Genomic DNA, 20,624 nt, shown 5'->3' on the forward strand with positions numbered 1-20,624 from the left:
TCAAACTTGGATCACAGATATAAATACATAGATGCGACACGCCCCTTGTGTACTGCATGCCTACGATGACACTAAGCTAGGAGGGACAAAGTCGTCTGCGCGCCAAGAAAAGCAAAAGACCAAAGATGCCGGAGTTGAAGGAATAAGTGAGACCCGACAAAATCTGAGACCAGGACATTTCCAGCAGCCTATCCAGGGGGCAATGTCGGCCGTGGCCTGATTTGGAGAGTTCGACAGCCAAAGAGAAGATGTCGTATATTTCAATAGTACCATAGTCAGAGTTCCTTTGAAAGGGCCAAATGTTTGGAGATCAGTATTCAAGCCAACCATCTTTTCTGTGAAGTTCTACATCAAAGGACTTCCTTCAACCATTTGTACGTTTTTTAGGGTTTTCCTTCTGCGCCCAGACAGTAACACGTCTCGGGTTCACAACAGGCGTCCCGGTCTGCAAGGAGGATTGTTTTGCATCTTATAAGAAAAGGGTACCGGGTGTGAGCCCAAATATGGTCACGAGGGGCGGCCATCTTTCGGGTGCACCCAGGGAGGGGCCGAATTCCACGCCCAGAGAATTCAACCTTGATAAACTGAGATCCAGGGGTTTTTTTCGGGGGCTTTTTCGTTGTTCTGGCAATGTAAGCAGCTGTTAGGACACTAAGGCTTGTTCAATAAATCGAATTAGCCCAAACGCCAAGTGTTTCGAAGTCTTCGTTCATCCCTGCCCGACGCAAAGCCGCGGGTCTCCCGGGTGACCTCCGACTCGGAACCACGGGCGAAAAAATGCACCTCAGAGAAGAATACTTACGTCAGGACGGTCATTCGAAATGGGAACTTGAGCCTTTGAAAACCTGCGTATTTGCATGAATAAATTGCTAAAGGAATCAATCAGTCACACACACAACTATAAAAAAAAAAGGGGACCTAGGTTCAAGACCCCGACTGGACCATCCGTCAACATCCCCCGGACTCACGGCTGGCAATTTAGAGAGACTTCAATGAACGTACCACGTACATTTTTAGGATGTGGGAGGAAAGCGGAGTGCCCGGAGAAAAGCCACGCAGGCGGGGCTCGGGATCGGACCCCGGTCCTCAGAACTGCGAGGCAGCCACTCTAACCAGTCGCCCACCGTGCCGCCCGCCTCGTCTGAATTTATGCGGTGACGTCATTGGCGACCATTAAAACCCCAAATCGAGTTGTAAAACAAAAACATCGATGAAATAAGTGAGATGAATGAAAATGTGATGCTTTGCAGAAAATCCCACTTTGCTCGCAAGCGCCGTCATGACGTCACAGCATCCTCCTCTGGATCTGCAGTCACGTGACACCTGACCGCCGTTGGTCGCGCGTGCACGAGCGTCGACGAGTGTGCCCGCCCGCTCGGCTCGGCTCGGTTCAGGTGAGAACGCTTTTCCGCTTGTTGTTGTTATTTGCCAGCGAGGCTTCGCGCCTCCGAAAATGGACGGATGGACGTTGTTCTTTGCGTTTGTGCGCAAGGTCACGTGACGCACGCGATGCTCCCGTTGAGCACGCGTGCGTGCACGATTCATCCTCCCTGTGGTGCCTCATTTATTCATTCGTCCTTTTCGGGTTCATCCAATCATTGATCATGATTCATGATTCAAATGTGTGTGCGCGTGCTCGACTAGACAGCCAATGAGAATTTCTTTGCAAAACATCCATCGATTTTGGGTTGGTGGCGGATTCGTGGACATTTTGTTTGTCTTCGATGGACGTCAAGGCCTCGATGGACCAATCCGACGTGGATGCCGGCCAGTCCGGAAGTTGCTCGGGCATTCGCGAGCGGCGTCTGCCGGCTCGGCTTTCTCGTTCCATTCGGATTTGGCCTGTTTAGTCCGATTGAGATGTTTTCGTTCGGTTTGGGCTTCTAACCCGATTCTAATCGGGATACAAGGCTCCGTGTAAACCCGACTAAGGATCACTGTGATTGACTGTTAGCAAGCAAATCAGCGCTCGAGAAAAGAACCGTAAGTGACAAAGGTAAATAAAGGGCCACATATCGGTGAATCAACATCTGTCATCCTAAATGAAAGGATGTTTTCATTTTAAACCTGGAGAAACTGTGACTCCTCCCACCGACGGTATGAAGGGGTATTACCTCTCACACATGTGCAGAAGGTATACGTAGTTTTTGGCGTCGCGGTCGCCTTGCTGCACTGTGCACGCCGTCACTTGTACGGTCCGAACGTCGCTAAAGTTGTCCGACCGTCGGCTTGGTGTCTCGAGGTCCTAAGATGCTAACTCCACAGAGCCCAGATTCCAAGAACTGTGAGGCAAACCTGCTAAGCACTTCAGCCCCTGTTTATGTCGGGGGATGCGTTCCAGTCCCAGCCGCTATTGGTGAAACCAATGGAGAAAGACAGAGTGACCTTACTTCTCTCTGGCGTCGGGTGGAATCCTCGCATCTCCAAAAGCATGAAGCACTTTTCAGGAGCGCAAAAAACCCCAATTTGTTGAGCCATGGCATTTTTAACATCTTTGATCCGGCGATCATTTGTCAAAATAATACACTCACGAGGACTGACCAATAGTATCAGTTTGGGAAAATATATGAAATTGACCAAATTTAAACATAGGAGGTTTCATCTGGACGCCAGCAACTATGGTTTTAACATAGTACATAGGTAGATGCGAGCGGCATGCGACGCTAAGCTAGGAAGGACAAAGAAAACCAAAAGACTAAAGATGCCGGTCGATTGTGCTGCGTCTGGGTGCGCACAACGCTGTACAATGACAACTGAGAATAACCTTTCACAGGTGCAAATATTTGGGGGGCTTTTGTTAAATGTTCTATATTGATAGCACACACTTAAGCAGTGACATCAACTCGGTTGAGAAATGAGAACGTTCAGACTTACTCCACGCATTGCCTTCGATGGGAATTTCACCCCCTCCAACATGGCCACCAAGGTAGGCACGTCGCTTACCTGAGCGGCTGGCGTATCGCGTCTTCTATTCATATCTAGGGTTGTGAAAAAATATGCATGCTAAACAAGAGGGGTCCAGGAAGTGACCGTTGGGGAACCCCATATGTCATTGCCATTGGATCAGATTGAAAACTTTCAATGGTTGCAAAATAGGTAGGACCTCAACCCTTTAAGGACTTTCATTGAGTCCTACCCAAGTTTCCAACCTGTTCAGCAGTATGTTATGATTTACCATATCAAACGCCAACAAGACCAGAATTAACGCCGTACCCGAATCAGTGTTCAACCTTATGTCATTTAGCACTTTGATAAGAGCTTATTCTGTGCTGCAATGAAGTCGGAAAGCTGATTGAAATTGGTCCAAAAGTCCATTTCTGTTCAAGAAATTGCTTCCAATTGGTCCAAAACCAACCTCAAGTCTCACAATCTTGGCTATTACGAGAGGTTTGAGATGCGTGTTATCGTTTGCTAACAAGGAGGCAAACGGCTTACTAGCGGCTACTTTTAGAGGGTTAGGAAAATCGCTTCAACTGGAGTTTAGGCGTTGAATAGGAATTGATTATGTTGCTACAACTACAACACACATACACACATGCCGACGCACATACACGTTGACACACCTGCACACAAACACACATTTGCGAACACAAACACAGACACACCGTAAACACATTGATTGCGTCATATTTGAAGTCGTGTCTTTCTGTCCACACGGACTGTTTGGCGCCCCCAGTGGTGACAAGCTGCACTGCATGTTAATCCTCCAAAGCAAGACAGCCAATCAGCACATGAATATGATGCGACGCCACGTACGAATGAAGGCATGAATGAGGTGTATGCGTGTGTGAACGTGTGACTTCCTCGCAGCTAAACCTAGTTAGCCTGGCTAAAGTAGCCGTTTGCGAATGTGGCGCGGCTACTTCCTGTCAGCCTCTTCCTCCTCCTCCTCTTCCTCACCCCTCCCTTCCCTGTTTATCAGCTCAGCCAGCCTGGCCGACGCCCTCCGCACTTATCGCCGTGGTTACAGGACGCGCCTCGTGTGTGTGTGTGTGAACTTGTATTTGTGCCAGCATGTGTATGCATGTATGTGTGTCTGCATGCATGTGTGTGTGTGTGTGTGAGAGCAAGACTGACCAAGTATGTGTGTGTGTGCGTGTGAATCTATATGTGTGTGTGTTCATACATCTGTGTGAATATGTATGTATGTGTTTATATGTGTGTATCTGTGTGCGAGTGTTCTTCTGCGTGAATGTGTGTGTCTGCACTTGTAGTATTTGTGACGTGTGTGCTTTTGTTGATGTTGCGTGTGGTTGGTTGCGTGCATGTAACATGACGCATGCTTTTATTTGCAGGTTCACGGCGATCGCCAATCATGAACAAGGTAAGGAGCCACGCCCGCGTTAGCCACTTAGCATTGTTTAAGTAACCCTAACCCTGTCAGGTGGACGGCCGCGTCGTCGCCGCCGCCGTCGGCTCGTCGTCCTCACGAGGGCAGAGCGCGCCGTCCTCTCCCGCTACCGTCGCCATCATGGTAAACGGCCACATCCTAAGCTAACTGATGCTAAAGGCTAAGTTAAATTGATGCTGTTAATGTTAAGGTAAACTTCACAGTCGAGTTGAGGCTCTTGTGGTCTGTGTGTGTGTTTGTGCGTGCACCTGTTTGTGTGTGTGCTTGTTTTTGTGTGTTTTTTTGTTTTATGTTGATGTGTTTGTGTGTGTGTTGTTTTTGTGCGAGTGTATATGTGCTTGTTTGCGTGCGTGCGGCACAGGCACGTGTGGACGACGAGGTGGTGGCGTACCGCGACTTGGCGGCGCTCCCGCGCGACAAAGCCATCCTGCAGGTGGAGCGACCCGACCTCATGACCTACCGGCCTCACCTCAGCTTCTCGCCGCTGGATGGGCCGCGCAGACAGGTGAGACGCCGTCGTCGCGCCGTCGTTTGCGTGTGACGCGTGTTTGTGTTCCTCAGCGCTCTCTGTCTCCTCCCGCCGCCTCGCCCACCACATCTCCGGAGGTAAGAGCCCCGCCCCCGCCGTGACGAGCGCGTGCGAGCTCGAGCGCTACTTCCTGTTTCAGGGCAAAGGACGGCGAGCGGAAAGTGACTGCGGCTCCCCCGGAGGCTCCGTGCTGCAACTGCACGCTGGACGCAAGATCAGCGCCAGTCTGCAGCACTTCCACCGGCCAGGTACACACGCACGCACGCACAAACAAATCAACAAATAAAAACGCACGCACGCACACACGTATACTCACACTTTGTTGTATTGCAGATAACGGGACAAACATCTACAGAAAGCCTCCCATCTACAAACAGGGTGAGTCGTTTGTCTTCTCCTCCTCCTCCTTCTTCTTCTACTTGATGTGTTGTCATCACGGTGCCACCTCCGTCACTGTGCCCCCAACCCAACGATGTCCTCCAGAAGGTTTCAAAGCAGCGGACGACGGCGGCGGCGTCGTCCAAGCGGCCAAATTCCCGGCCGCTCGGCGTCCGGACCCCGACCAGCCTTCCAAGATCGAGACCGACTTCTGGCCGTGCCCCCCGTCGTTGGCCGCCATGGGTGAGTGCCAGTTCCTTCGCTCGTTCCGTACTTGTAACGCAAGCAGTTAGTTACTTCATATGTTACACTTCCTATACAGTGACTTCAGCGCTGCATTTACTCGACTGCGACAGCTCCGTAAGCGGTTAGTTACAGCAAAGCCTCATTTACGTTCCAGAAAAAAATCGATGACATCCGTGAAGTAGCCACCAATTATTTATGATGGAAATGCATACATTTCATGTATGCAGTATGCGGCTATCTTATGTGTCCACTCGAGGTCCCCACGAGCACGTGCCCATGAAAGGACGCGGTGTGAACGGGCGAGTTCCTGCCTTCGGCGTCGGCGGCGTTTCTCACACCGACGTTGCTGGCAACGTAGTCAGCTGCACCCAGAATTCATTGCGATGATCTTTTTAACTACAGTGATGTAGTTGTAGAAAATCAAGTTAACGTTGCGCTTTACTAGCAGTTGACGTTGTTTGTGCGTGCGTTAGCTATTTGTCGGCCGAAGGTTTGTCAATTTGTCAATTTGTTTCATAAAACTCTGATTGTGGCTTGTGTTTGAAACTGCGGCTTTCCGATCCGGTTCTTTTTGCATCCTCAGGTCATTTGGTGACTTACCAAATGTGAGAGTGGCAATGACTCAGTAAGGTTCAAAGAAGAAGTCAAATCCGCAATGCATCGAATCCACAAGAAGTGAACTACGATATAGCGAAGGATGACTTCATGTTACAGTTACTCGGGTAGTTACTTTACTGATATAGTTACTTTCCAGCAGAAGTGGAAAATCTACTGACGCTCTGTAATTACACACAGCAACGCACAGACACGCTCACACAGAAAGGAGGAAGAGCACGACAGGAAGCCGGAGACACTGACTTCCTGTTGTTCTGGCAGAAATCGAGTGGCGGAAGAAGAAAATGGAGGAGGAGGAGGAGGACGACGACTTCGAAGACCTGACGGACGAAGCCGAGGCGCTGCAGGAGCAGGAGCTGGAAAAGGTTTGCGCGGGATGACATCACAGCTGATGATGACATCACAGCTGATGATGACATCTTGGCTGAGCGCGGTGACATCGTCTGTCGCGTCTAGATCAAGTCCAACCTGGGTCGTCTGATCCTGCGCGAGGAGAAGGAGAAAGGCACCGACTTCCGGCGAAAGACGCGCTCGCTGCCCGACAGAACGCACGCGCACGCCAGTGAGACCGAACCCGAGATCGGGCGATGCCCGCCGGCCTCGCGTCCTCCTCCTCGTCGGCGCCGCCTGTCCCGGCTCACGGCCCGTTTCCTGTTTCCTGTCTGCAGGTCTGTCGGCCAACACGTCCAAGTCACCGTCTCGTTCCAGCTCCGGGCTGAGCAGAGTCAGTACTTCGTGGTTGTTGCCACCACTTCCTGTTTGTCATTGCCCTTTCCTGTTTGTTGTTGCCACCACTTCCTGTTTGTCATTGCCCTTTCCGGTTTGTTGTTGCCACCACTTCCTGTTTGTTATTGCCACTTCCTGCTTGTTGTCGCCACTTCCTGTTTGTCATTGCACTTCCTGCTTGTAGTTGCCTCTTCCTCTTTGTTGCCACCACTTCCCGCTTGTCGTCGCCACTTCCGGCTTGTCGCCGCCACTTCCTGCTTGTCATGGCCACTTCCTGTTTGTGGTCACCACTTCCTGTTTGTCACCGCCACTTCCTGCTTGTATGCATGTCTCATGCATCTTAGGACACAATACATGATGAGGCTTGATGCCGTTTGCGTTTTCAGAGGCAGTCGGCCGAGTTTTCCACGGACGGCGCCAACGCAGGTGGGCGGGCTGAGTGCGACTTACTGTCTGACATTGTTAGTCACGACTTCGCTTAATTGATTGTTGTTTTGTGTGTGTGTGTGTGTGTGTGTCTCCACAGTGGCTCAGGTGTGTGCGACGTCAACATTGGGCCAGCGTACGGGTGGTGATGTCATCACAGCAAGCAAATGGCACCCCCTGCTGGTCAATACTAAGAATACTGCTTCATGATTTGTGTGCGTGTATGTGTGGTGTGGACAGAACGCCGCCCCCCAGTGTGTCGGTCTGGACCGCGGGACTTCGCTGCCGAGCATCTTGGAGCAGAAGGTGAGACGCCGCACGAGGTCGCCGTTGTCATTTCCGCACACGCACGTGTATCGTTTGAACGTTGGGACGCACGCACCGGTGACGCGGCCGTCTCCCGCCGGCCAGCAGGTTCACCCCTACGAAGCGCTGGTGGTGACCCGCAGGGGACGCCGCAGGCTGCCGCCCGGAGTGGACCGGACGAGGCTGGAGGTGAGGGGCGGGGCCGGGGCGGCCGCCAGGAGAGGAGGGGCGTGCCACCCGCTAACGTAGCGTGCGTGTGCGTTGCGTGTGTGCGCTGCGTATGTTTGCCCGCAGAGACATCTGGACCCTGAGCAGTTCCGTGAAGTTTTCGGGATGAGCGCCTCCGAGTTTGAGCGCCTGTCGCTATGGAGACGGAACGAGCTCAAGAAGAGGGCGTCGCTCTTCTGAGAGGAAGTGACATCACAGCCACGTGGGAACAACCACGACGTCGTTTCCTGATTGTTGCACTTCCACACGCACGCGCACACAGCCTACTTCCTGGTGACCCAATTCCACCAAAATAGTCGAGGAACCCAACAAGTGCTAGTTATTCACACACACGCACACACAAACTATACAAACAGCTTTGACACACACAGACAGACACACATGCAAACGCATTCGCGCAAGCACCCACACCAACACACAAACATTCAATGAGCGATTGGTTGCCATGGTTACGAGGAGGAAGAGGAGGAGTTAAGCAGTTTGCGCTGCTCTTATTTTGAAGGCCCGAGCTTTTGGATTGTTTGATTTTCTTGACGTCCGTTTCGTGTTCCTCGTGTTTCTCTGCTCAACAATAAAGTCAACGTGCACGCGACAACGAGCACGCAATGGTTTACCGCTTGCTCCTCATTTTTTACGTCAGGCGTCCTTTCAAAGTCAAATGTATGTCCATGACCTTGGGCCTGGACAACTTTGGTGCCTGCCCTGACCTCCAGACCATGTACTAGGTCAACTTTGGCACTTTCTCTCACACGCAGACCATCTGCCCTGGCTACTTGGGCACCCAGACCAGAACCATTCTAGCCTCTACCACTGCCACCCAGGACCTGACCAGTGCAATTTCAACCACTACACCCCTGGTCTCAGCTACTCCAACCAGTACCACTGTGGCCTCGACCGGTCCAATCCTGGTCTCAACTAGTACCACCGTGGCACCGTCCCCTCCTAGGCCAAGCGGTACAATGTTGGTCCCAACCGGGCTATCAAGCAGGACCTCAGTGGCTTCAACCAGTAGCACTCGAACTGAAATCAGGACAACACTGGTCCTGACATCTCAGCCCTCAACCACTCCAACAAGTGCCATCCATGCCCCCACCAATCCAGCATCAACTCGTACAACCCTGGCAAAAACAAACCCTCAAAGACAACCCAGTGCCACCTTGTCTCACCACTCCCATCAGTGCCAATCTAGCTCCTCCAAAGCCAACCAGTTCCAGCCTGATGACAACTACTCGAGCTCCATCCTGTGTTACCTTGGCATCAAGCAATGCAACAACTGCCACCTTGGCTCCAAACACTCCAGCTGTGTCCAGTGGGACTTTAGCACCTACCACACCAACCGGTGCCACCCTGGTGCCATCTACTCGAGCTCCATCTTGGGTTACCCTGACTCTTACTACCCCAACTAGTGCCACCCTGTCTAAAACCCCTCCAAATCCATCCAGTGCCACCTTAGCTCAAAACACACCAACCAGTTCCACCCTGATTCCAACCCCTCTCATGCAATCCTGTGCCAAGTTGACTGCCATCACTCCCATCAGTGCCACTTTGACTCCTAAACACAAAGCAGCGCCACCCAGATGCCATCAACTCATACTCCACCCTGTATCAACCTGGCTCCAAACACCTCAGCCAGCACCATCCTAATAACCGCTCCAGCTCCATCCGGTGCCACCTTAGTGCCTACCACATTAACCAGTGCCACCCTGGTTCCAACAATTGAACCAGATTGCAAAATGTACTTATTTTGTATCTGTATGCAAATGAATTTTTGTACAGGTCTATCTGTGTGGAATACAAAGTTAAAAGACAAAAAAGTCGGACAGTACAGGTCAAGTAAGAACCGGCCAAAAGCCTCATTTGGTTTGGCAGTTCAATTTGAAAAGGGTAATATTTCAGGATGGAGATTTTGGATGATTATAGCTCAGGGTGAACAAAAACCCCCAAATCGCCATCGATAGAAATGAGAATATGACATCACAAAAACACTGAAAATGCTTTTTAACGTGGAAATGAGGCAGGAATTTGCATGTGTGAGGAGTGAAAAAAAAAAAAAAAGGACTTTTCTACCAAGTTGCAAATTATGGAGTCGTCCGTGTACGCCCGCAAAAACACAAAATTGTTTTGCTGAATATGGAATGTGTGGAAATATTTTGGGTTGGGAGAATCTTTGCGTTCTGCCCGTGCCGCCTCGTCGCGGTCTCGCTTTTTGGTCGCTCCGCTCGGAACTTTTTCCTTTTCCTTCCGGAGCGTTGACGAGCAGAACGGAACTCTGCAGAGACGACCGGAAATAGTTGGCCCGGAGCGCCAAAGGTTGTTTTTTTTCTATGTGCCCTGCGATTGGCCGGCGACCGGTTCGGGGCGTACCCCGCCTCTCGCCGGGATGGGCTCCGGCACGCCCGCGACCCGGGTGAGGAGAAGCAGTCAAGAAAATGGATGGATGAATGAAAATAAGATCTCGTCATGTTTTGAAGGCTCCATGTTACCGCATGGGTGGTGTACCTAATGAAGTGGCCACGGGGGGATTTGGCACTTATGGGAGGAGCTGAGGCTAATTGGTCCCGCCTACTTCCGGTTCTAATTACCCACTCAGCAGTGAGCTGCTCTGTTTTAAAGGTCCCAGGTGCGGCGGGGCTCTTTTTCTCTCTTTCTTCTCCAGGGAGCTCGCAGAGGGCGGCAGGACCTGATCGGCCCAACGCATCGAAGCGTGCCAGAACCGACCCGACCTGACCATGTCGGGACCTTCCGGGTGGCTTGAGGTCTGGCTTTGGGTCGCTGCGGTGGCTTTAGTCCGCCTTTGCGCGGCGGACCCGGCGGGGTTCTTCCCGGTCCCGGTGTGGAAATTTATGGCAGGTGAGGATGCATGCCAACCTTGTTGTTGTTGTTGTTGTCTGCAACCGCTGTGCGTGCGTTTCAGTGTCAGGACGCGAAGGTACTCCGGTCCCGGCCCGGCCGCAGTTCCGCTGCGGCGACTCGAGGCTTCGGGCGCGTTTGTCCCTCGTCAGACACTCGGACGCGCGGCTGGCAGGTGAGTCGCTTCCGCTTCCGGTACACGTCCCCGGTGTCACTTCCGGTTTGTGTGTTTGCGCAGACGGCGTTCTGCTGCCGGCGCTGCCCGACGGCTCTGCTGCTTCCGTTCGGAGGTTCGGTCCGGTCCTGCTGCTCGAGCTACCCTACGGGGACGCGCACCTGCAGCCGGCGGTACGTGGACGCGCACGCATGCGTCAAAATGTTCTTCCCCCTTTTTTTTTTTTTTTTTTTTTTTTTTAAACATTTAGCCTTACTCAACAGTTGCAATCCGTACATTCAAAATAAAATGTTTCCAGCTCAACAGAGCAATTATGAAATTATTCAGACCGCATTGTGGAATTTGCTCTCGTGTACTTCGGCTTATTTTTCGGTTTGCGCCTCTCAAACTTGTCCCACCGACTACAGTTGCGTAGTAGGCCTAAATGCTTTGAAGGGTTAGGCGGAGGGTTTGTCGCTGAACTGTCAATTTAATCTTAATTTTCTTCCACTTCCAAATCATGCAGGAATTGAACATTAACTCTGCCCTTAAATGAAGGCAAAGAAAAAAAAACTGTACTTCAATTAAAGTTGAATCATAATTTTACTTAAAATGTTAAAAACAAATGTCCTTGAAAGTAAACTACAACTGAACTTTAAAAAAAGTTTCCACTGCTCTATGCAGCTCGGCTTCATCGTAAAAGGTGTGATTGGGTTGCTGCTTTTAAAATGTAAGACTTTTTTTGGGCGTGCCACGCTTTGACAGTCACGGAAGTACATCATCCTAAAAACAAAGACGGGACGAGACAAAACCTGGAGGAGAGTCCAACTGTGTTGCGCAATACGGACACCTGCTGCATGGTGAATATCATTTGGGATGTTGGAGGAAGTTTCAAATATGTCAAACAATGTGACGCTTAGTGCAATATCTTTGAGGCAGGGAGTTTTTTTTAATATCAATCTATATTTCAAGAAGTTTTTCCATCGTTTTAGCAGTCAGGCGATTATTCGGATTTAAAAAAATAAATAAATAAAATTCTCACAATGAGACGCCGATGGGTCTCGCGTGCCTGAAAACTGGATATCACCCAAAGAGGTTTACAAACATTTACATGAAATATTAAACTGTCAGTTTTCTGCTTGTCGAAACATATGGTGGCTCCTTAAAAACAAAAAAACAAAAACAAAAAGTTGGGCAATAGTTTTCATTCTGAATAAAGCGAGCAGGAGGAAGATTGTTGCGTTCATACCTCGACTGCGTCACGCGTCAGTTTTATTACGGAGGCCGCTTCGGCCCAAAAAAGAAACTGGAAAAAAAACAAATGGGACTTTTCAAAATGGTGGATCGCGGACCCAAAAGTGGCCCGGAGAGCTAGTTCAAAGGAAGAGGAAAAAAAATAAAAAATAAAATCACCTATTCTTTCTATTGTGATGTGTATAAATCTATATTTTCCGGTCCGGTACAGAAGTGTACTAAGTTCCCACATGTAAAATTGTAGGAAAGGACAAGAAAAGCTTGTTTCCTCTGTAAACAAACGCAGTGCAGCTCAGCCTCTGGCTGGCGGACGTCACGACGAGCAATTTGAAAATATGAGCCATCCATTTTCTGAGCCGCTTCTCCTCACGCGGGTCGCGGGCGTGCTGGAGCCTATCCCAGCTGTCATCGGGCAGGAGGCGCGGTACACCCTGAACTGGTTGCCAGCCAATCGCAGGGCACATACAAACAAACAACCATTCACACCTACGGGCAATTTAGAGTCCTCAATGGACCTACCATGCATGTTTTTGGGATGTGGGAGGAAAGCGGAGTGCCCGGAGAAATGCCACGGAGGCACGGGGAGAACATGCAAACTCCACACAGGCGGGGCCGGGGATTGAACCCCGGTGAACTGCAAGGCAGACGCTCTAACCAGTTGTCCACCGTGCCACCAAGATCTACTGTGTTTAGGTTTATTATCCTCCTGAATCTGAAGGTGGCTAATTTTAGGCGAGCCAATTTTTTTGTCATTTTTGGCGCTACTTGCTGGAAACTGTTTGCATGTCCAAAACAATTCCACCTGTGACGAAACTCAGCCGCAAAATCAATCGAATATATCAACAGTATGTAATTGCCTGATTTCAATTTTCTTCTTCGCGTGTAATAAATGAAAGTCGAAGGCTTTCGAAGTGGCCCTCGCATCCTCATCCTTCAATTTGAAGGAAACCGTTTGGACATGAAAGGTTTCTGCCAGTTGTAGCGAAAAAACGCCACTAGGTGGCAGTATCGCTCTTATTCTCATTACGTCCTCAAGCTTTTTTCAGGGTTTTTTAATTTTATTTAAATTGGTGTGAATGATGTTGGCGTTTGTACCCCCTAAAAGAGGCCATGAATTAATTCCAGCTTCCACACCGAAAAGTGTCGTTTTTAAAGAAGGAAAATGGCGCTCTAGAATATTATACATGTATAAAAGAAATGACGTTGAATATAAATGGGTCCGTTTGGGCATAATGATTTCATGTTTCCATCAATTGTGCTGCTGCTGTTCCGGGCTTGGCCACCGGGGGCAGTATACTAGTCCTCCACACGCAAAGAAGTCGCCACTACTTTAGCGACTCAGTAAGGTGCAATACGATTGGTTGTTTTTGGCAGAGGATCAAGAATCTACTCGGTCTACGTGTTGCGCCACACTTTCAGTAGGAATATGTTGCTGAAAGGGTTAAGCACTGATGCTCGGCGTTTTGCTAGTGCCATAGTTTACATACACATTCAAAGTACTTTTTTTTTGTTTACATTTTTTTCTAAAGCTCATCTGCAAATGAATTGGCTAGCCCATCTGGCCGTTTTATAAATAGAACCTTTTCCCACGCAGGGCTGTAAAACCCGTTTGACTCGGTGATCCACGTTCACCCCAACTGGCCGGACAGACCAGTATGTGACGTGCGCGCAGGCCTAAGACGCTAGAAAGAATTCAAAGTACATTTTCCGTACCTCTTGAACAGAAGCTGTTGACTGACATTTTGCAGTAATTGTTCTCTTAGGCCCCGCCCATGTGGAGTTTGCATGTTCTCCCCGTGCCTGTGTGGCTTTTCTCCGGGCACTGAGGTTTCCTCCCACATCCCAAAAACATGCATGCTAGGTTCATTGGAGACTCTAAATTGCCCCTAGGTGTGAATGTGAGTGCCAATGGTGGTTTGTTTGTATGTGCCCTGCAATTGGCTGGCGACCAGTTCAGGGTGTACCCTGCCTCCTGCCTGAAGAGGATAAGCGGTGCAGAAAATGGGGAAAAAATGGAGGGTCTCTTAAAATATTCCTACAGTAGGTATTCCTTTTCACAGACAATCTTTCGTGTCAGTGTGACCTCCAGTGGACAAAATTAGCAATTATTGAAAAAGTGCAGTTAATGTCTTCCAAGTTTTACACTTTGCAAACGGGCCAGATTGAACTCCCTGATGGGCCGGTTCTGGCCCCTATGCTGCGCATTTGACACCACTGGTCTAGCGTTTTGAAGACGAGCGGCTCGAGTGCGCTGCGATCCCCCGAAAGGAGACTTTGAAAGGAGACGAAAGCGCTTGAGTCTTCACGGGTCGTCTTCAGGTTCCGAGAGGATCGCAGCGTCGCTCGCACAAACGCTAAACGTCTCCGTTTAAATGAATTTTTAAAGTGAAAATAAATTTAAAAAAAAATATTGTGGCCTTAAAACACCAGTACAGCACACTACAGTGTAAATATAAAAAAAGCTTTCAAATGTTTGAAAAATTAGTGTATCCCAACTTGGCTCGCTGGTGTATGGGAGGGGGGGGGGGGGGTTTTGAGTTCCGACTGCACACGATTTTCTGTCCGTTAAATCCGATGTCTGTTAAATGGAGATTCCACGGTATCTAAAAAATGAAGCTTCAAAATCGTCAAGTTTCCCTCATCCAATGTGGCGGGCGTGTCTGCATGCGCTGAAACTACGCCCCCGCACAACTGAAATGGTGAAAAGCCGTTTATCGCTATAAAAAATACATTCAGAAGAAAGTTTACAGATTTACAAAATGAAAACGATTTGGAAACTGTAACAGAATTGAAATGCATCGGATTGGTACTCGAGCCCAACTTAAATTTGATGAACATAAGACATTCTCCAAACCAGTAAGTAATTGAAGCTGCTTGAAATTTAGAGGACATTAAAGACGTGACCAGGCCGCCTGCTGTAAATGCGTGCTATATATAGATATATATAGCATGTATATATATAAATGTATATCTATAGCTCAAGCGGCTCCTACTGCCGACCAACACGTTTGTTCCCTGTGTAACCAAACTTTCCGAATAGCGGATCAAAAACATTTGGGGGGCCACCACCGCCACATCCTGGACTTTTCTGTTCTGGGTGAAGGTTTACTGTAGATCATATAATGAATAACTGAAGTATATGGTACTGATTCAGATTTTTAAATTGATGTAGATTTTATTGTACTGCAATGTTGCGTGAGTGAAGGTTTTATAGAAGTCCACAATTCAGTACTACATGGGGGAGGGGGAACCCCCCCCCCAAAAAAAAAACCAGACCCATGAATACATTCACTGCCATTGACTGGTTTAGCAGTGAAATATCCATGTTAACTGGGAAGGCTGGCAGTGAACATTGTTACTGATGCAGCTTGTGGCCATTCCCCCAGAGGTTGCAGTTTACCGGTTGACTTTTCCCACATGTAGGCCTGGTATGCGCAAGGATTTTTCAAATCGTAAAAGGTTTTCTGCCACAGACCCCACACATGGTCGGGCATTTAACAGTTTTGGTCATCCAGGACTGCGCGTGTCACGCTCGCTCGCTTGAAACCCGCAGATGCCGTGTTGCCGTTGAGTTGAGGGGGTGGGCAGCAACTTGAACGAGTTGACTAGCTGACAAATGCACTGAATTCTGCTGCGGTGGTTTTGCAAGCCTGATGCGTTTCTGGTCTTCTGCATTCAATCAAAGCTTGTAGATGTCAAAGTTAAACCATGTCACTGACTCATTTTGACCGATCTTATGCATAAAACAGGAAGAAAGATTCAGATGGAAGGGGATCTTTAATATTGTCAGCGATTATTGGGACACATTCACTCTAAACACACTTCAGACCACCAGGTTTGTTTTAGGATAATTTTAATATTTAAGATAGTCTGGCATTTGCCATCTTGGGTCGGGAAGGGACAAAACTGGCAGGATTATCTGTGTGTGTGCGCGTGTAACAAGCCTTAGCCAGCTGTCGAACCACGCCGCCAACTGCCCTTGACGCATGTCGGTTTAGCAAAAAAGTGTCGTTTGCATTTGATCGGGTATCTACTGACACCCATTTGACAGCTGCCAGAAAAGTGCAGCGCTTTTGATGGAAGACATTTCCTCCCGGCTTCTCTCCAGGTGTTAAATGGAAGACTCTTCCACCGGCTGCAGGTCTTTTATTTTGACAGTCTGCTGCAGACCAGCATGGTGGCGCTGGCTTCCTGCGAGGATCCGGCCACAGCCCCGCGTCCGCTGCCCACCTCGATCCTCTGCAGAGCCACGCAAATCCTGGTCCGGCTGCCTGTGGGGTCCAAAGTGCTGAAGGTCAAAGATGTGAACAACGGAGCTCAAGTCCGCCCGGGGGTGGCTGCGGGTTCTGCGTTTGTGCTCGTCTCCATCGCAGCCAACGCGGTAAAGAAACTCTCAAACAATATCTGCACCCATAAAGGTCCACATTTTAAATTATTTTTTGATATAAGAAATTTGTTTTTATTTTTGTATTTAGGATTCCATGGTAGAAATTTATTTTGACTCTCTGGGGGAAATGTTCACCATGCTGGCAGCTTGCAACAACACGCATGCGCAAAGTCCACACAAAGTTCATCCCAGATCTGTGCAGAATGTGGTGGACTCTGACAATCAAGCAACAGAGGGACCATCATGTGGGACCGCTACAACACCAGTAGCTCATGTTAACTTGCCCATCTTTGAATTGTGGGGTTATGATGAGATTCCCACAGGTCAATTTACTGAGGATAACACCGATGACATAACTGGTGCTCAATTAACTTATGGCCTTTCACCAACTCTGTCCAGTACAGTTGGTGCCACAACTATAAGACTGTGCCCCATAACTTTACCACCTTCTCCAACTGCCACCTGTGCAAGTGTCACTGACCCTCTTGTGTCAACGCATGTCACAACGACAAAACCATGTTCAGACCCAATGCCAAAAACTACTCCAGCTCTGTGTGCTGCTATTAATCCTGAATTTCTCACTAGCTCAACCTTGATTACTACTGCAGTGCGCACATCTAGTGCTTCTCTGACCTCAAAAACTAGTCCTGCTCAAACCAAAACTACCTCAACTTCTGAAACCACAATGGCAGCTGCTACTGCAATTTCTAGATCCACCATGGCCCCGCCTGCTTCAACCGCAACTACAATGCCCGCAGCCGCCTCATCTTCTGCTGGATCCGCAACTCCAACCAAAGGTCCTGGACCCAGAACCAGCTCAGCCCCATTAACGTCCGCCTCCAATCCAACCACTTTTCCTGCATTGCTTACACCAATCTCAACTGCAGTATCCACAACCACCCCTGCTGTGTCAGCTAAATCTCGGAGCTCGACTGCTGCAGTACTGACAACCACCTCATCTCCTACCACGATGACCACTCCTGCTCCAACTACAACTAGAGCGACTACAATCACGTCTCCTACTGTACCAGAAACTCCACCTGCATCTACCACCGTCTCTTCAACCACAAGTCCTGTACCCACAACCAGCTCTACTCTGACCTCAGCATCTACAGGAACCACAACGGCCGCAGCCTTAACTAAATTTCCTAAAACTACAATGCCCACAACCACTTCACCTCCTACCACGACAATCACTTCTGCTCCAACCAAAAGTCCTGTACCCAAAACCACCCGAGCGCCTTCGAGAACCACATTAACCTATCCTGAATTGGTCACAACGTTCTCGTTGACCAAGATAACTGGAGTGCAGACGACCACTCCTTTAACCACAACTACGATGCCCACAGCCACCTTGTATATGACCTCATATCCTGTAGTACCCACAACTCCACTGGCTATGACAACAGTCTCTCCAACCACCTCTACTCTGGCTTCAACTACAGAAACCAAAATTTCTGCAGTCTCAACACTTTCAACCGCAAGGCTCGTACCGACAACCAGCTCAGCCCCTTCATCAACCACAACTCCTCCTACATTGGCCACACCAATCTCTTCTGTAGTATCCGCAGCCACTCCTGCTGTCACAACTACATCTTTGACGACGACTACCACAGGGCCGACAATCACCTCACCTTCTACCGTGATGACCACAACTACGAAACCATATTCAGAAATGCTGCCACAAACTCTGCCTCCAGCTCCATGTGCTGCTACTAATCCTGCATTGCCTGAAACCTTGACTACTACTGCAATGCCTGCCTCCCGTGCTGCTCTGACCACGATGACCACTGCTGCCGCAACCAAAAGTCCTTTACCCACAACCACTTCTACTTTGACTTTACCTACCACTGAAACAACTGCTGCAGCCTCATCTACAAGTTTTAAAACTGCAATGGCCACTCCCACTCTTAAGATGATACCAACAGCTACCTCATCTCCCATCATGATGACCACTTCTGCTCAAACTAAAAGTCCTGTGCCCACAACCACCTCAGGCCCATCACAGACCATATCGAGCTCCACTCCAACCACATCTCCTGTGTTGGTCACAACAATCTCCACTGAGGTATCAATAACCACTCCTCCTCCTGCTACAAAGACCACTGTCGCGCCAACTAAAACTGATGTACTCACAGCTACCTCTGCTGCAACATCTACTGGCCTACCCATAACTCCACCCACCAGTCATGTACCCACAACCATCTCTACTGCGGCCACTACAGGACTTTCTACAACCGCCATGACAACTCTTGCTTCAACCACAGCTACGATGCCCATAAGCACCTCTGCTGTAACCACAACTCAACAGACCACTATTACAGTCTCACCAACTACAGCTCATTTACCCACAACCACATCAGTCCCTCCACAAACCACATCCTCTGTTCCAACCACAACTTCTCCTTCACTAGTGACCACAAGCTCTCCTTTGAGCCACATCTCCTGCAGTGGCCACAACCCCTGTTGCACCGAGCACAAAGACTATTCTTTCTCCAACCACAACTGTGATGCCCACAACTACATCTGCTGTACCCACAACTCCACCTGCCTCTATGACTGTTTCTTCAACTGAAAGTCCGGTGCACACAACCGCCTCTACTCTGACCTTAACTTCTATTGGAACCACAACTGGTACAGCCTCAACTACCATTACAACTCGTGCTCCTACTACAACGATGATTCCCACAACCACCTCCTCTTCTACCACGATGACCACTGCTGCTCCAAAAGCAAGTCCTGTCCCCACAACCACCTCAGCACCTTCACAAACATCAACCACAACTTCTGCTGCATTGGTCACAACCTCTGCTTTGACCACAGCTACTGTAGTATCCACAACCACCCCTGCTTCTACATCAAAGACCACTAATGCTCCAACCACAACTATTTCAACAACTGCATCTCCTGTTGTACCCACAACCTCACCTGCCTCTATGACAGTCTCTCCAACCATGAGCACTTTACCCACAACCACCTCAACTTTGACCCCAACGACTACTCTAACCACAACTGACTCATCCTTAACCATGACTGCTCCTACTACAACAAAGATTCCAACAACCACCTCACCTCCTACCATGACTTCTGCTCCAAGCGCAAGTCTTGTACTCACAACCACCTCCGCTCATTCAAGAACCATGTCAACCTCTCCTGAATTGTTCACTAGTTTTGCCTTGATCAGACCTGCTGCAGTGCCTTCGACCACAATTATGCTTACAACCCCTTCTGCTATGACCTCATCCCCTGTTGTACCCACAACTCCACTGGACACTGCAATGGTCTCTCCAACCACAACTCCTTTACCCACAACCACATCTACTTTGACCTCAACTACCACTGAAACAACAAATTCTCTTTCTACACACTCTAAGAACACTGTGGATTCCAGTCTTGTTCGCACGACCACCTCAACCCCTTTACGAACCACATCTACTCCAACCACGGCTTCTCATACATTGGTCATACCAATCTCTGCTTTGACCACTGCAGTATCCACATCCACCCCTGCTTCTACCAGAAAGACCACTATTGCTCAAACTAAATCTACTGCTTTCACAATTTCCATGACCTCAGTGTCTGCTGTACCCACTATGATGCCTGCTTTTGTCACAACTGCGCCTTTGACCATGATGACTACATTGCTGAGAACTACCTCAACTCCTAAGATGACCACTGCTGCTCCAACCACAAGCCCTTTGCCCAAAACCACCTCTAGTTTGGGCTCAACTACACTTTCTAAAACTATGATGCCCCAAACCAGCTCATCTCTGGCCACTTCTACACCAAGCAGAAGTGCTGTTCCCTCAATCACCAATACTGGAAGCACAATTGCTGTGGCCACTACATCACTTTGTACAACCAGAATGGCAGCTCTTACTCTTACCACATCTACAATGCCCACAACCACCCCTGCTTTGACCTCACTGCCTTTTGTACCTACAACACCACTAGCCATGACAACCGTCTCTCCTACCACAACTCATTTACCCACAACTACCTCTGCTCTGACTTACACTACCACTGAAATGAAAATGTCTGCACTTTCTATAAACACAGTGACCACTCTGGCGTCAAGTCCTTTGTACACAACCACCTCAGCCCCTTCACAAACCGCATCAGGCTTGACTGCAGTTTCCACAACCACTTGTACCACAACTACCTGTGCTGTGAA

The 20,624-nt window shown here is 49.2% G+C and overlaps 2 protein-coding genes across 17 annotated transcripts; both read left to right on the forward strand.

Moving 5' to 3' along the window:
- Positions 1 to 50: 50 nt before the first annotated feature.
- Positions 51 to 8,418, forward strand: dmtn (dematin actin binding protein). 16 transcript variants are annotated; one of them, XR_009792042.1, is made up of 14 exons: positions 51 to 1,394; positions 4,296 to 4,324; positions 4,385 to 4,474; positions 4,713 to 4,856; positions 4,913 to 4,957; positions 5,020 to 5,128; positions 5,214 to 5,258; positions 5,364 to 5,501; positions 6,381 to 6,484; positions 6,576 to 6,787; positions 7,232 to 7,271; positions 7,372 to 7,577; positions 7,683 to 7,766; positions 7,872 to 8,418. XR_009792042.1 is itself a non-coding variant. In XM_061799177.1 (14 exons), the coding sequence occupies exons 1-14, from the start codon at positions 4,280 to 4,282 to the stop codon at positions 7,983 to 7,985; spliced, it is 1,299 nt and encodes a 432-aa protein (XP_061655161.1). In that variant the 5' UTR covers positions 3,997 to 4,279; the 3' UTR covers positions 7,986 to 8,418. The 16 variants fall into 16 exon arrangements, 2 of the variants coding, with proteins under 2 accessions (XP_061655161.1, XP_061655160.1); XR_009792043.1 differs by lacking the exon at positions 51 to 1,394 and adding an exon at positions 3,917 to 3,988; XR_009792044.1 differs by lacking the exon at positions 51 to 1,394 and adding an exon at positions 3,929 to 3,982.
- Positions 8,419 to 10,383: 1,965 nt separating this feature from the next.
- Positions 10,384 to 19,025, forward strand: zgc:173837 (mucin-2). Its single transcript, XM_061799170.1, has 5 exons — positions 10,384 to 10,655; positions 10,720 to 10,830; positions 10,894 to 11,003; positions 16,172 to 16,444; positions 16,539 to 19,025. The coding sequence occupies exons 1-5, from the start codon at positions 10,535 to 10,537 to the stop codon at positions 19,023 to 19,025; spliced, it is 3,102 nt and encodes a 1,033-aa protein (XP_061655154.1). The 5' UTR covers positions 10,384 to 10,534.
- The last annotated feature ends 1,599 nt before the right edge of the window (positions 19,026 to 20,624 follow it).

The sequence above is a fragment of the Phyllopteryx taeniolatus genome, chromosome 15 (assembly GCF_024500385.1).
Source record: "Phyllopteryx taeniolatus isolate TA_2022b chromosome 15, UOR_Ptae_1.2, whole genome shotgun sequence".
In the NCBI taxonomy this organism is placed as follows: domain Eukaryota; kingdom Metazoa; phylum Chordata; class Actinopteri; order Syngnathiformes; family Syngnathidae; genus Phyllopteryx; species Phyllopteryx taeniolatus.